The sequence below is a fragment of the Ictalurus furcatus genome, chromosome 15 (assembly GCF_023375685.1).
Source record: "Ictalurus furcatus strain D&B chromosome 15, Billie_1.0, whole genome shotgun sequence".
Taxonomy (NCBI): Eukaryota; Metazoa; Chordata; class Actinopteri; order Siluriformes; family Ictaluridae; genus Ictalurus; species Ictalurus furcatus.
Genome location: NC_071269.1, coordinates 15,647,189 through 15,663,408, shown reverse-complemented (window position 1 = coordinate 15,663,408; position 16,220 = coordinate 15,647,189). Strand labels below are relative to the sequence as shown.

The following is a 16,220-nucleotide window of genomic DNA, read 5'->3' as shown; positions in this document are numbered from 1 at the left end:
TTTGTTCAGTACTTCATACATGTTTTATTGGTCAACTTACTTTACACTAATATCTATGCGGTTCACTTATGAACTAATATGATAAATGTTTGATTATTTCAAGTATACAGTTTATGCAAAAGTATAAAAATACATAAAAAGTAAAGTTTCCAATGAACTCAGCACACATGCTCCTGCAGCATGTTCATCCTTGCAGTCAGTTTGACGAAGCTGCTTACAGCACTGTATATGACAGTTCAGGACCCGTAGTTGGCTTCATCAAAGGCTTTTCTGGCTCTCTTGAGCTCCTCATTCATCGTCAGCAGATCTTTCACCCTCGCAAACTTTCTCGGGTCTTTCCGGATGAGGAAGACGATGTCCTCCACCTGAACGCGGCCTTGGCGTCCGATGGACATGGCTTTATGGGTCATCTCCGTGATGAACTCGATCACCAGGTCCTCCAGAATATCCACGGACTCTGTGTACGGATTCTGGTCGTCGCCGAAGCCATACATCATACAACGAAGCTCTTTCGAGAACAGTCTCTTCCTTCTGCCGTGACCCGCGTCTGCACCGTTTCCCCCTTCATCCAACTCCTCATCAAAGCCGGGATCGTCGTCTTCCTCCGCCATGTTGGAATCAGGAGCCTTTAAACAGCTGCTGTAAACATTGAGCTCTTTAACCAACCACAATTACATTGTTTTTATACTGTGTTTGTATCAATAACACGCACGCTGTTGAATTTAAAGCAAGCTACTTACCAAGTTTCTGTGTCAACACGCTCGAAAGCAGCAGTCACAAACAACCGATGGGTGAAATTCCGACTTCCGGTTGAACGGGTTGCCAAGCATACGTATATATAATCCTTTTCCAACCATTACACCAAACTAATAAAACGCGCCCAGCCTAAAACAATTTTTTTTAAAATATGAAACATATTGTAAAACATACACACTATACACTTATACTGTAGCATATACAAAACATTTTTATCAAAGCAGTATTAAAACACTCTCTATATAGTTTCATAAACCATCCACTGACACATAACAAGCACATTCATAGAGTAAAGCTAGTCTTTTTTTAAACCTAACATACCTTACTGCAGTTACAAGACCATATTTCGACTGATAGGGTCTATCAGTCGAAATATGGATAGACAAATCTTCGCTCTACCCCAGCGGTTAACACATAGTTGGTTGATGTTAAACCTGCAGACCTGGCAACACCAAAACCACCCCTCCCCAAAAAAAGACACTTCCTGTTTCTTGTCACTATTATTTAGAGAACCATACCCTTATGTATGTGATATTTTTAATTGTTCAGGTTATTATTATTATTATTATTATTATTATTATTATTATTTAAATAAATAAAAAACAGAAAACCGCTGTAAAACACTCATGAATTCCCGACAATCTGTTAATGATGAATAATTAATAGTAAGTAATACGCTAGAGTCAATGTATCCCAGAGTGCGCTGCATGGACACGTCACTGGAGTGTACTTGCTGCACGAGCAACATGGCTGAAATCTAAACGGCGTCTTATTGGACATTTAGTGTACTACTATAGGTCGAGAAGCCGCTCCTTTCTCCTCCCTATGTAGTGCACCTTAAGAGAGAGCAGCGTGCTATTTGGTGTTCAGGTTATGCGTTCGGATGGTGCGAGTGGATGCTCCGTAGCTTCATTAACAGTAGTTATTTAGACTACGTGGTGGCACAGTAACAGTTATGGTAACTTAATATCTCAACTGCAACCTTCTTTTTTCCGTTGGAAAGGAAACTGCTACAAGTGAGGTAGGAGAATTTCCAGTACAAACATCTACCATTAATCATATGGTCAGCACCCATCCGGAGACACGTTCATGGACCTGAAAATGACACGTTTATAGCAGCTGGTCGTGTTGACTGTAATCTAAAGTTTTATAGTTTCAGCAGATTGAACACGCTAACGGAGTCCCAGCTACTGTCTGAGGAAAGACTGAAAACACATGCTTACTTTGCACTGTTTACTTTTTGGAATGTTCTCAAAGTTCATTTTCAGCACAGCTGTTGGATTCCACTATTGAACAGTGGCCAAACCACACATTATTATTATTATTATTATTATTATTATTATTATTATTATTATTTGTAGTAGTAGTAGTAAATGTATTAGAACATACACAAACATGTCATTCGAGTCTTCTAGCTGACCTTCAGTACCCAGTTCCACTGGAAAATTCACTTTATTAATCATGTATTTAGCTCATGTAAGTAATATTTCATGCTAATGTAATCTAGTGTTAAATACTATCAATGTTTAAAGACTATCAGTTCAGCCTAGATATTGTCAAACCATCGAATACAATACAACTAAACATTGTTGTTAGACTGCGCGTAATGGGTATTACTATTTTGTGACTGGTCTATAAATTCCCATTTTCTTTTAGTTAGTCTCCTTACTGCTGCCTGGATGTGAGCAGAAGCTCGGGATGGCATACCTAATGTCCATCATCTGTCGGGCTCTCCGCACTGTAGGCCTGGTCCTTTTCTTCTACGTCTTCTCCATCGGGATCACTTTCTACAACAAGTGGCTCATGAAGGTGAGGAATACAAGGCATATCTTTCTAAGACCTGCTGCTGCAATCATAAAGACTGAACATTTCAAATTTCAATACACTTAGTACCATGTGACTTTGTTTTATATAGTTGCTTGGACATTGTTTATTTATTTATTTTTTCTGTAGACCTTGTTCTTATCTCTGTGTTCTTGTTGTCCATAGGACTTCCACTATCCTTTGTTCATGACCCTGTTCCACCTCATCATCATATTTTGTTTGTCTGCGATGACACGGTGTGCCATGCAGTGCTGGACACGGAAACCTAGAGTCACTCTAAGCTGGAAGGACTACATTTACAAGGTGGCACCAACAGGTACAATACATGCACATAAACCTGGGCTTTTCATCATCCATGTTTTTGGTCACTTAGTTATAAGGCAGTTGAGGTGAGCGTGATAAGATAAGTAGTCCAATCATGTTCATGTTTTAAACTAGATCAAAGTCCATGCTGACTGTGACTGTGTGCCGTGAGTTGTCAAGCAATTTACCAGTAATGTCTAAAGAATGTAGTTTAATAGTTCTTCAATATCAAATTAGGCTTGCCACGGCAATGATGGACGATACCGGTAAGAAAATTTTACACCGGTTTAAAGCGGGGAACATTATGAATGACACTTACTTTATAATAACAGTTCCTATATCAATATACTAACGAATAGTACAGCCTTAAATAGTGTATAGTTGCCTAATGAAGAGATTGCGACTCATGATAAAATGAAATTAAATGAATGCATTGAAACTTAATTACCAAAGCATCAAAACAACACAGGTAGCATAGCACGTACACTGACAGATGATGTTGCATTTAACTGACAGGAACAACTGTGTGAGGTCAGCGGGGAAGCACAAGCATGTAAAATATTAAACAGAACTCAGTGAAGCTATCTATCTAGCCACATTTAGAAGACAAAATGCGGACCATTATTGAAATGACAGAGCGCTTGATTCCTAAAAGAGGAGTGACCTCTCCCATGTGGCAATACTTGAACGTGAAAACGCATATGAAGCAGACATCTGCAGACATTGTGTGACAAAAGTTTCAGCGAGAGGATGGAGCACGTCAAATTTATTTGCACTTCTTTGCACTCATCACCCTGCTGAAGCAGCTAAACTGAAAGGTGATAAAACACCAACATTGGGCATTCAACAACCCACAGTTACCCCAGAGCATTATCTAGCGTCCAATCAGCGCTAGTATTTGTATTACTGGTTTGGACTAGGGACACCATACTGATGTGAAAATTATGATATCATGGCAAGTCTATATCAAATGCCCTTTAGATGACCATTAATTCCCCAATGTACTCATTTTATGTCTTCGTACAGTACATACAATGTAATCACAAAAGCAACATACATTTTAGGTAACTACCTATCCAACTGATTCCTCTCTTCATGTTGCAGCACTTAGCGCAGTTACTCTGAGAACATAGGCTGTTTGTTTAAAATCAATTTTGCTCTCTTTCAGCACTGGCTACTGCTTTGGACATTGGACTATCCAATTGGAGCTTCCTTTTCATCACTATCAGTCTGTGAGTATGTTTGTGTGTTGGGCGGTTCAGCTCTCAAGGATTGCCCAGTCTGAATCATTGTGCAGCTGTTACTTTCAGCTTGTTTTCTGTTTGATCCGACTTGGTTTCATGCAGCATATAATTAAGCAGATCAGAAAACAAAAAAGAAGTTGTGGGTGTATGTTAAGAGATAGAGGTTGAAATGTAGTTGCAAAAGTGAAAAACTTTGAGTCTATGCTAAAGAATAAACAAATGATATAATAATGTATACTATTGGGGGTGGCGGGGGGATTGGGGTGGAGCTATAATTATATAACCTGTATCAAGCATTTTTTTGTGTTCATCGGTCCAGATATCCAGAATACATTGTACTTCTTGAGCACTCCTGTTCTGCCACCCATGACTCCATAATACATAGCATATTTGGTTCAAATCATTATTAAATCGATTTGGCACTGAGAATGCATTTATATAATTTTTGGTGCACTTTCTATGTTTGCACAGACAAACAGGAAGAAGGTGGTAAAAAAACCAGTGTTTAATTTCTAAATACTATGTACAGTCCCCTTTGACAGTATTGAAACTGCAAGGCCAATTCAGTTGTTTTCGCTGTATACTGAAAACATTTGGGTTTGAGATCAAAAGATGGACATGAAATGACGGATCAGAATTTCAGCTTTCATTTCCTCATATAAATTACATCTAGATGTGTGTGTTCAACAACTTAGAACATGGAACCTTTTGTTTGAACCCACACATTTTTTTCAAGTGTTTTGTCGTCTCATATTCATCTTTTGATCTCAAACCCAAATGTCTTCAGTGTATAGCAAAAACAATAGAATTGGCCTTGCTGTTCCAACACTTTTGGAGTGGACCGTATGTACAAGTGTTACTAGGATGTTTGTTTGCATTAATTTTTTTTAAGTGTACATCGTACGTAACGTCAGTGCGACAGATTTAGGTTAGTACGTATGACTGAAACAGTACATGTGTTTTAAAAACATCTCATCAGTGTGTGTGTTTCCTGCAGATACACAATGACCAAGTCTTCTGCTGTGCTCTTCATTCTCTTTTTCTCCCTGCTCTTCAAATTGGAAGAACCGGTGAGCCTTTCATTTGACTCTAATATATTCGGAATATTCCATTGATTGTTATTTAATTTTTTTTGTTGATTTTTTTTTTTAACTTTTCCAGATTTGCTACTCGATTTTTGATTTCCTAATGCTATCAGCTGTGGAGGGTGACAGCTCACATATTTTAACACATCAGATCACACGTGTGTTCTTGTGCTCCTAGTTCCTGCTTGTTATTTGGACTACTTCCTTTGTAATGAAAGGGAATCAACATGATTCAGGGACAGGCCTGACATGCATATTGTATGGACAAGCCATTTATCAAAATCAGAATGCGCCCCCAAAGAAACGTACACAAAACCTGCGAAATGTAAAAGGCTGTAGCGCATAATCAAACTATAACTCATTTAAATTGGATATTCAGTATTGCTATACACTCCCTTAAGCTAACCATTTTTCTATTTTTTTTTCCTTTTGTGCCTGCGATATCTTGGCACATGTGCACGAATTAAAGAAACTAAAAGGCCTCTACATATGAGAAAATGTCAGTATTTAACCACAAATTTTCAGTGGGTGTGGAAGAGCTTACCATGAAAATGCGTTAGACCAAACAATTTTACAAACTTATCTGATGAGATGCATAGGCCTACATTTCTGACCATTATAATTTGAGCAGATAGACGTTTTCAGATAATACTCTGTATGTCGGTGGACTATTAAACCCTCCAGGGCTCCTCACCTGTCCTGGGCCTTGGACAGCTTCAATGGTTGACAACCACCCTCCCCCACTCCACCCCCCACAATGATGGTGGTGCTGCTCAAGAGGAAAAGCAAGTGCCCCTCACTTAGCACATTGAAATGTACCTGGTCTTTTCTGGCATGCAGTAGACATTAACGTGCAGCAGAAGTTTGATTTGAGTGAAGGCACTGTGTTTGACTTCTGAGGCCATGACATGACTTGTATGCGTGATTAGTTAGGTCACGTAGTTCATGTTTTTTTTCTTTTGTTTTTTTTTTGTTTGTTTTGTTTTCCAGAACCCATTCCTGATCCTGGTAGTGCTGCTGATAGCTGTTGGATTATTTATGTTTACACTTAAGTCCACTCAATTTAATCTGGAGGGCTTTATCATGGTCCTGCTGGCCTCCTTTATCGGCGGGATCCGCTGGACCCTCACACAGCTCCTCATACAGAAAGCAGAGCTCGGTGAGTCTGACTCAAAGCGTTTGCTCGATGAGAGTGCTGAGGGGGGGAACGCCCCAAAAAAATTAATATAGTACAAATCACTGGGCAATGCTGGCTCAGTGATTAAAGAAAAAGTCCTTGAGGAAAAACTTGAAATATGTGTGATGTGCTTAGCGAGTCTGGTGTTTATTTGTTGGTAGGTGCTGTATTTTCATTATTCCTGTGACATGTGGAAGACAGCAGAGACTTGGTTCAGCTAGTTAGCGATCTATGAGATGACAATTATGTTGACAGCAGTGTCAGCATGAAAATTGACGCATCAGACCTTTATCTGTTTGAGAAGAATTCATAAGTGAAATTCATTTGAGAGAGCTAGACTAAAGCCCTGCTGCATCAGTCCCTTTAGGTAGAAATGAAGACCAAATGATGGACCAAAATGTCAAAGAAAGTCAACTTAAAAATGAAAGTCAGCTTAAACTGAAAAAGTCAACTTATTTGATTAGAAAATAAATCTTCGATGCCATTAAAGATCACATTTTAATTCTAAAGATTAGTATGTTGTTCAGGGTGGATTTTGCTTTCTAGTTGCTGACCTCCTGATTGGAAGTTTGAGAATTCAAATCCTGACACTACCCAAAGGCCTAACAGAGGCATGGTAATGTCTTTAACCCTCTAGCTTGGAGTAAATGTTAATAGGGTTTTCTTTAGAAATTATTAGCAACACCTTTTAAAGTTGTTCTGCATGCTCTTTTGATTTCCCCCAATGCAGGGCTCCAGAACCCTATAGACACCATGTATCACCTGCAGCCGCTCATGTTCATGGGACTGTTTCCTCTTTTCATGTTCAATGAGGGTTTGTCTGATACAGTTTCCTTTTTGTTCACTTTCATACCCTTTATATAATTATACAATGTTCCTCTTTAAAAATGTTCTAGAACTACAGTATGACATGCTGCAAACCCCAGTTCGTCACAGGTTGTTTTGCTTTGTGTGTGTGTGTGTGTGTGTGTGTGTGCGTGCAGGGCTGAATCTGAGTACAACAGAGAAGCTGTTCCGGGTGAATGAGCTCAATCCGCTGCTCTACTCTCTCCTGGTTCTGTTTGTGGGAGGTTCTCTGGCCTTTGGGCTCGGTTTCTCCGAGTTCCTGCTTGTCTCCCGTACGTCCAGCCTCACGCTCTCCATCGCAGGCATCTTTAAGGTGAATTCACACACTTATTGGAATTAACATTAAACCTTTGATTGTTAGTGAAATTGTAAAAAAATTTTTTTGTTAAAATAGCTTCCAATCACTGTGTTGGTGACATGCTCCCTCTCTCTCCTGTCAATTGGAGCGACATTAGTCAATCGTGGGTGTCCGTGAGCTTGTGTATGCATGTATGCCCAGTAGCACTCGCCTCTGAGAGTGTTACGCTGCCTGGTGACACAGCATGAGCAGAAAAGATGCAATTGGCTGCCTTCATGTGTCTTGGAGGAAGCATGCGTTTACCCACACTGCTCTGTTAGTAGCTGTCATGTGATAGGGGAGAAAGAGCTAGTGGATGGGAATTGGTCAAGACCAAATTCGGGGGGAAAGTCATTAGTAATAAAAAAGTAATCTACTGCTATTGCTTAAAGAGGTGTGTCCTTAAGATTTGGCGTGTCTCAATTGCAAGTTGATAATAGTCTTTTGATCACTAGCCACGAAGATGTTAACTACTGGGATTTATTGGCTCCTTCCTTTGCATGTAGTGTGTGCGACCAGTCAGGCAAAGCTTCGCTTAATTCTACAAAACCGATATGGTAAAATCAGATGCATATGGGTAAATAATGTAGACACTTTGGCAGACAGGCAAAATCCACATTAAAGAAAGAAAGAAAAAAACAACAACATTCTGTAATGCAGTTTGGGAATTTTTCTGTCATGATTTGAGTCCACTTGTCCCAGAAGGAAACATCACTGCAAATCAATACAAAGCTATTCTAACTGATCACCTTTATCCAATCATGAAACATTTCTATTCTGATGGGCATGGTCTCTTCCAGGATGACAATGTTTCCATTCACAGGGTTTACTGACTGGCTTGATGAGTATGAAAGTCATGTCAATCATGACTATAGTCTTCACAGTCACCTGTTGAACACGAGTGGTAGAGTCTAGACATCGTTCTGCACCACCATCTTGAAAACACCAACTAATAAAATAAAAACAACGCACAAATTTTATTATAAATGGCAGTGAAAATTTCTCATGGACTCATTATCTTCGTATCGTTTTCTCTCCCTCTCTCTGTATCTCTTACAGGAGGTGTGCACTTTGCTGCTTGCAGTAGAATTTATGGGAGACAAAATGAGCACAGTGAACTGGTTGGGGTTTGTTGTTTGTCTGTCGGGTATCTCGCTACACGTGGCTCTCAAGACATACTACAACAAAGGTTTGTTTGTTTGTTTGTTTTTTCCGCCATTTATTATCTATGCCATACCAACATTTTTTTTTTCAGCCAGCTTAAATAAACCTGACACTATGACTTTGAATACTGTAGTTACAGTATTTTATATGACTAGACTTTACGGCAAGAATACAAAATGGGACATTTTTATAAGAAAGACTTAGCAGGAATGGTGTTGAAGTATCTTTAATAGAGAGCTTGAGGGTGGCAGAACATTATCGGCAAGCATAGTCCTTAAATATGAGCTCAAGGTGCTATGAATTCTAAAATATAGACCCTGGTGCGTGAGGGGAAAGGAAGTGTTAGTGCTTTCTCATGTCTGACATTTTCTGTGCACGTGTACACTTCACAGCTGTGTAGCCAATTCCTCTGCATGCACGCAGTTCATAGCACTGATGCGGCTCTTGATATTTTCACAGAGCACAGTTTGCAGACTGATTTTCTGTGCTTGCTGTCATTTTGTGTCGTCTGTTCATTAGCGTGAGAACGTACACTAAGCTTATGTTACATTATATCACATGGTATTGGATGTTGGTATTGGAGCATTTTTAATTGCAGTCCTACCAGGATTTTGCAGTTCTGCGATCAGAAATGAACGCAAAATCAAGCTAACTGCGCAGTATTCTGAGGAGCTTGCAATTTTTCTAAATTACTGCAGATTTTTCCGAAGATTTTGGGCAAGGCGCATCATGTGACATCATCACAACGCGCATTCAGCCAAAACCCTCTTTGATTCACGTGCGTCGAACACGAGTACAGCTAAAAGGTCTCGTTTTCAAACCAACATTGCAAAACAATTTTGTGTTATCGTAATTTCGCCAATTCAAAAACTCTGCAAGGTAAGGAGGAAAAAAAAAATCACAAAATCACAATAAAAACCTCTGCAAAATCCTATACGGACAGAGTATCAGACAGATACCAGATAATAGTATCATTATTGATGCAGCCCGAATCATGACCCAAGCATTAGTCCTGTTATTATTTTCCCCAGGATATTTTTTTATTATCCTTTTTTCAAATATATTACAGAGGTTTTCACTGATCAAGTGTTTTCCCACTTAAATATGTTTGCTTCTTTTATTTTTAGGTAATGGAACTACAGTAAGATCACTGCCAGGCAGAGAAAACCCAGACATGGAGCTCCCTCTTCTTATTTCCAGAGATGATTGCTCTGAGGCAGAGAATGAGGGATAAAATGAAGTGAGACCGTAACAGTTTCACACACACTTCAAGCAGAAGAAGCAGAAACCCACAGGACGATCATGGTGATCAGAGACCCGTTGAGCATATGGTATATTTCTGCACATCAGCAGTGTTCGAGGAACAGAGATGGCTGTTACAGGGGAAACACTGCACTTTAGTCATTGAGTCATTGTGAACAGGTCCAGGGCTGCATGGTTCATTCATATGATGAGTATGTTCACAATTTCCAAATCATTAAAGGCTTTTATCTGCTCTATAAATGGACCAAAAACTATGCTTCACTAAGCACCTTGACTGAGATGTGAAATGAGAGTTCTTTTAATAAATCTTAATGGTGTACACTTTAATCAGAATGTTTAGAAATTTCAGACATTTGATTGAATTATTTATTTCTATCATGCACCTGTAGCCAGGTTTCTCAGTTGAAACTCAGGACAGTTTCCATGTGGCCTTATGAATTTTTGTTTACACAAGAGTAATTGATTTATGGTTGATTTTTAGGTGATGTAATAATTTGTTAATTATGTACTTTAATAATAGTTAAGGAGATTTATTTTAAATAAAGGATTTAGCTCATTTGTCATCATTCCATAAACACTGCACAATTTCCAGGCTGCTCTCCTCACATTCTGGCATTTACACGTCATAATGAGTTGATGTTTAAATTATTACCGGTTTTAAAGTAAACACACCCGTGTTCACAGTGCGGAAGAATACAACGCTATTTATTAGACCATGTTATAGCAAAGAGATCTGACTAAACGAGTAATAATTTGTAATTAGAGGTTGATGAGATGAGTTTGAATTGAATTCAGAGGTTTACCATGCTTTATATTCCTTTAATATACTTTACATTTGATTTTAATATTTAAAACAGAATTTTAGGATTTAAGTCTATGTATGGGCTATTCTTCATAGCTGTATCTTCTCTAGGCTATACCTTGTGACTGTGAAAGCTCATTATCCTGATTAAATGTTTTATTGATCCTGATTATTTTCCTCAGCAGTACCTTGTAAGTTTAATACTCAGATATACTCATTACTGTGTTGTACCCAGTCATGCGAGAAGGGACTATGGGGCCCCCATATATAGCTCCCCATAGGAGCCTACCTTACTGAGTTTACCCAGCGGGTGCCAGAGGGCTGAAGTGAACTGTCTGAGAAGCTTAAAATTCCAACGAATCTGGTCCCTCCCTTCAGCGCTCCCTTCGACGCCAAATACCCCAACAACAAACTCAGGCTGTAACACTTCAATGTTAGTGCAAGCAGGTGTTTTTTTTTAATTGATAGGCAAGTAAAACTATCTCCATTTCCTGATTAGCTGGATGGATTTGTTTTTTCACCCCCCACTCCTGTTTATAGCCTGGCTTACCAATATTACTCCACTTGACAGCTTCTAGTGTGATGCTAATTTGCCCAAACATTACAGAAAATTCTTTTTAGTCTCATCCATCCACAAACCATTTCCAATAGCCTTCTGGCTTGTCCACGTGATCTTTAGCAAATGCAGACTGGCAGCAATATTATTTTTGGAAAGCAGTGACTTTCTCCTTGCAACCTTGCCGTACACACCTCTGTTGTTCAGTGTTCTCCTGATGGACTCGTGAACATTAACATTAGCCAATGTGAGAGAGGTCTTCAGGTGCTTAGAAGTCACCCTGAGTTCCTTTGTGACCTCGTGGACTATTACACGTCTTGCTCTTGGAGTGATCTTTGTTGGTTGAGCACTCCTGGGGAGGGTAATAATAGTCTTTAATTCCCTCCATTTGTACGTGGATAACAGTCAGATTTCACTGCCAGCTCGTAGGAGAAATCCAACATAGAAATAGTGAAAACAGCAAAAACTGGACTCAACAATCCGGTTGTGCTGAGTTGCAGCAAAGAATTTGCTTGGCTAGATAGCAATCAACCAGATGATGGTGTTGACATGGATTAATAAAAAAAGTAAATTTGAAGCTTTGGGACCTTATCTGTTTAAACAAAGTATACAGATGAGGAGGTCAGAAAGCTGGACAGACTAAAGGACTAAAGTGCTGCAGCATCACTCTCTTTAGACAGAGATGAAGCGAGGGCTAAACCCACTGCACCATTAAAATCACCAAATAGTTTAACACCATTGTAAGTAATGTAGGGAATGTTTATCCAAAGTGAAAATAGCTCTAAATGTCGAAGGAAGAGGAAAGAATTTCATTATAAAATAAATCTTGGATTCCACCGAAGATCACATGTTAAGTATGAAGATGTGTAAGATAAACGTATGTGTAAGTTCTTCAGGGTGGATTTCAAATCCCACCTGCATGTTCTCCCTGTGCCTCAGGAGTTTCCTCCAGGTACTCAGGTTTTCTCCCCTATAGTCTGAATACATGTGCTGTAGGCTGACTGGCACTTCCAAATTGTCTGTAGTGTGTGAATGCGTGTGTAATTATGCCCTGCAATGGGCTGGCCTCCTGTCCAGGGTGTCCCCTGCCTCATGCCCTGAGTTCTGTAGGATTGGCTCCATTCTCCCCTGGTATAGAAAATGGATGGATGATTTTTAATTACATACAATGCTCAGGTTGCGTAAGTTACATAGAAAAGCACAGTGATGGAGAGGAGGCATGAAGGTCTGCTGCATTGCCTTATCACTTCATCAAGCTCAGATGAAGTGCTACTAGTTTCACTGGGGTTCTCTGGTTTCCTCTCACTGATGTTGAATTTGTTGTAAATTAATGTAGTTTTACTCTTTCCGGGCAATCAGTAGGCGACCACAGTTATACTATAAACTCCTCGCTAGTGTTAAGAGGAACATGTGAAGATTTGCTGCCTCACTGACCAAAACATCCCCAAATTTCTCAGTTCGAACAAAAATATTTCAAAAATTCAACCCTTTTCCCCTCACAACTGTTGCAGATAGAAAATTTTCGTTGCACGGACATCATGCTCCAGAGTTTCCACGCCCAGGTTTGAGCAGAGGAAGGTGTTCAGGAATCTCAGATTTCGCGTTAGGTTCCAGCAGCAGTGCAGAAGAGAAGCAGCAGACTGCAGGAGCGGTGGTGTGTGTGTGTGTGTGTGTGTGTGTGTGTGTGTGTGTGAGAGAGAGAAAGAGAGAGACAGAGAGTGTCTGTGTTTATGAGAGAGTGTGTGTGAGGGAGAGAGAGACAGAGAGAGCGTGTCTCTGTGTGTGTGTGTGAGAGAGAGAGAGAGAGAGAGATTGTGTGTGTGAGAGAGATAGTCTGTGTGTGTGTGTGAGAGAGAGAGAGAGAGTGAGTGAGTGTGTATATGTGTGTGTGTGTGTATATGTGTGTGTGAGAGAGAGAGTGTGTGTGTGAGAGAGAGGGTCTGCTTGTGTGTGTGAGAGAGAGTGAGTGTGTGTATATGTGTGTGTGAGAGAGAGAGAGTGAGTGAGAGTGTGTGTGTGTGAGAGAGAGAGAGTGTATATGTGTGTGTGTGAGAGAGATTGAGTGAGAGTGTGTATATGTGTGTGTGAGAGAGAGAGAGAGTGAGTGAGAGAGTGTGTATGTGTGTGTGTGTGTGAGAGAGAGAGAGAGTGAGAGAGAGAGTGTGTGTGTGAGAGTGTGTGTGTGTGTGTGTGTGTGTGTGAGAGAGAGAGAGAGAGAGAGCGAGCGAGTGTATATGTGTGTGCGCGTGTGTGTGTGTGTGTGTGTGAGAGAGAGAGAGAGAGAGAGAGAGAGAGAGAGTGTATATGTGTGTGTACTCATCTTTCCACGTGTGGAATGCGCAGAGAGGACAGCGGACAAAGCCGCGTTGCTTCAGGTAAGACCTGGCTTCAGGATACAGCTGGCTGTAGTCTGTACATTTTGTTTAATCAGAAGTACCCGCGCAAATATCGCCATTAAAAAAAAAAAACAATCTGTTTTGTTTGGGATTCGCGGTTCAGCTCGCGCTGTCACAGTGAATAAATAAATCCCACCCTCGGTGTTATTAACTTATCGAAAAGTTCTTAGAACAGGGATTTCTTCTAAACTGTTTGCACTCATGGACCCTTACAGTATAAAACCACGGATCCACTTGTAATCTCAGCAGAGTGTTTATTATTGGTAGCCCATGTAGTATTAAAAGTAATGATCCAAATATTAAGAACATTACGCAAATATGCAGCACTATGTTTATTTTCTGGAGCTGTTAGAGATTGTTAATCCTGATTTTATCACCACTCAACATGTTAAAATGTTGATTTGAATTCAAGTAACATTACTTTTCTTAGTTTTATACAGAGGATGGAATGTGTGTATATATATATATATATATATATATATATATATATATATATATATATATATACACACACACACACACACACAGTGGTACTTGAAAGTTTGTGAATTTTCTATATATCTGCATAAATATGTCTTAAAACATCAGATTTCACACAAGTTCTAAAGTTCTAAAGGTAGACCAGTGAAACCCAGTGAAACAAATGAGACAAAAATATTATACTTGGTTATTTATTTATTGAGGAAAATGATCCAATATTACATATATGTATATTGACCATTACAGTACAGTATTAAAAAAAAAAAAACAACACAAAAATATTCTGTATTTGTATCAGTATTTGTATTAATAAAATGTTTTCATGTTCAGCATTCAAATTCAAAAGCCTTAAGCACATGCAAAGAAAGAAGCAAAGATGCCTTCAAAAATAATGAAATTAATTTTAGTTTAGTTTTAATTCAACTTTAGTGCAATTTAATAAAGAAAAATAAGGAAATTATAAGGAAAGTTATCATTTTTATATATATATATATATATATATATATATATATATATATATATAAATTTTTATATATATAAAATTTGGATAAATTTATATATCATATTATTTATAATAATAATTATACAGCTGGTAAGTTTTACTGAGCATCTTAGAGAATCTGCCACAGACTTTGACTGTCGCACTTCCTTCTTCTTCTTCTTCTTCCTCTTCTTCTTCTGCTTCTTCTTCTTCTTCCTCTTCTTCTTCTTCTTATACTTCCTGCATGCAAATCCCAGCAGCCTTCATTCATTATGTTTTGTGTCTGAAATGTGGTCAGTTGTTTCATTTACTTACATGTTTCTGTAACATTTTATTTTTTATTGGAAAAGTAATGTTTGGAAATATAAAATCTTTTTGTAAGGACTCGATAATGTAGAAGTCACAAAATAAACATCTGTAACTGAATTTTTAGGCTACTAAAACAAATAGGGTGCCTAAGACATTTGCATAGTACTGTATATTAGAAATATTTGCAATTATGTACCATTATTTTTACTGAAGCCAGTAGAAAGTTTTAATTCATGAACTTTTCACCCCCTGGACCCCAAACCAGTTATACAGTGTTAATATATTTAAACCATAACATTACCAGCACTTTTCTTAACTGTATTAAAATTTCACTTATACAGGTGAACATCTATATATATATATATATATACAGAATACAAAGGTGCATTGAAAAAAAAAATTGAATATCGTGAAAAAGTTAATTTTTTTCTGTAGTTTAATTTAAAAAGTGGAACTTTCATATATTCTAGATTCATTACACATAAAGTGGATTTATGATTTCCATGAGCTGTAAGCTGTAATCATCAAGATTAAAACAAAACAAAAAAAAGGCTTGAAATATTTCCCTTTATGTGCAATGAATACAGAATATATGAAAGTTCCACGGTTTGAACTAAATTATGGGGAAAAAAATAACTTTTCCACGATATTCAAATTTTCTGAGATGCACCTGTAAATAATTTAAACTTTTTTGAACTTTTTGAACTTTAGGTGACACATGCTTAAATAAAGTGTCCAGTCTATTAGGCATATACCTTTAACATCTTTGATAGTGATAGTGAGAACTCTGTTCCTAAAGCTTAAAGACTAAAACTTTGTAAATATAGGTCTAAAAGTAAATGTAGCCCTAATTCATCACTGCTTTTTGATTTCTCTGTTTTATGCTTCTCTTAACCTGACATGTAAAATGGGAGAGGTTACCTTGATAGTTCGTTACACCTGGCCTAAACATATGGACACCTTGTATTTTCTGTCATCTAGGTCTGTTTATGAGTGCACTCAAACTTCACATTAAGATTTTTACAGGCCCTGGTTAGATTTAGAAAGACAGAGAATGAATCTGCACAGTTCTCATAACACCATGTGGAACAGGTGTTTAGTTGACTCTCATTAACTTTAATAGCTCTACTAATGAATGGTGTTGTTCTGCCCTGACCTGTGGTTTGCTTGTGTGAACACTGTGACTGTCCCACCACA

The 16,220-nt window shown here is 38.5% G+C and overlaps 3 protein-coding genes across 4 annotated transcripts in view; 2 read left to right on the top strand and 1 right to left on the bottom strand.

Annotated features, from left to right (window-relative positions):
* Positions 1–973, bottom strand: taf13 (TATA-box binding protein associated factor 13). Of its 2 annotated transcripts, none has more exons than XM_053643191.1 (2): positions 741–973; positions 1–639 (listed from the first exon to the last, which is right to left on the bottom strand). In XM_053643191.1, the coding sequence occupies exon 2, from the start codon at positions 609–611 to the stop codon at positions 237–239; it is 375 nt and encodes a 124-aa protein (XP_053499166.1). In that variant the 5' UTR covers positions 612–639; positions 741–973; the 3' UTR covers positions 1–236. The 2 variants fall into 2 exon arrangements, with proteins under 2 accessions (XP_053499166.1, XP_053499167.1); XM_053643192.1 differs by having other exon boundaries at positions 1–636; positions 741–972.
* Positions 974–1,277: 304 nt separating this feature from the next.
* Positions 1,278–10,970, top strand: slc35c2 (solute carrier family 35 member C2). The gene is made up of 10 exons (XM_053643190.1): positions 1,278–1,777; positions 2,413–2,565; positions 2,746–2,896; positions 4,052–4,115; positions 5,125–5,197; positions 6,203–6,371; positions 7,120–7,203; positions 7,373–7,548; positions 8,632–8,761; positions 9,864–10,970. The coding sequence occupies exons 2-10, from the start codon at positions 2,455–2,457 to the stop codon at positions 9,968–9,970; spliced, it is 1,065 nt and encodes a 354-aa protein (XP_053499165.1). The 5' UTR covers positions 1,278–1,777; positions 2,413–2,454; the 3' UTR covers positions 9,971–10,970.
* A 2,496-nt stretch (positions 10,971–13,466) lies between these two features.
* Positions 13,467–16,220, top strand: part of LOC128619194 (collagen alpha-1(XX) chain) — a 37,454-nt gene continuing 34,700 nt past the window's right edge. The window contains exon 1 of the mRNA XM_053643189.1: positions 13,467–13,732. Within this exon, the coding sequence (XP_053499164.1) occupies positions 13,693–13,732 (40 nt within the window). The 5' untranslated portion in view covers positions 13,467–13,692. The remainder of the gene's footprint in view (positions 13,733–16,220) is intronic.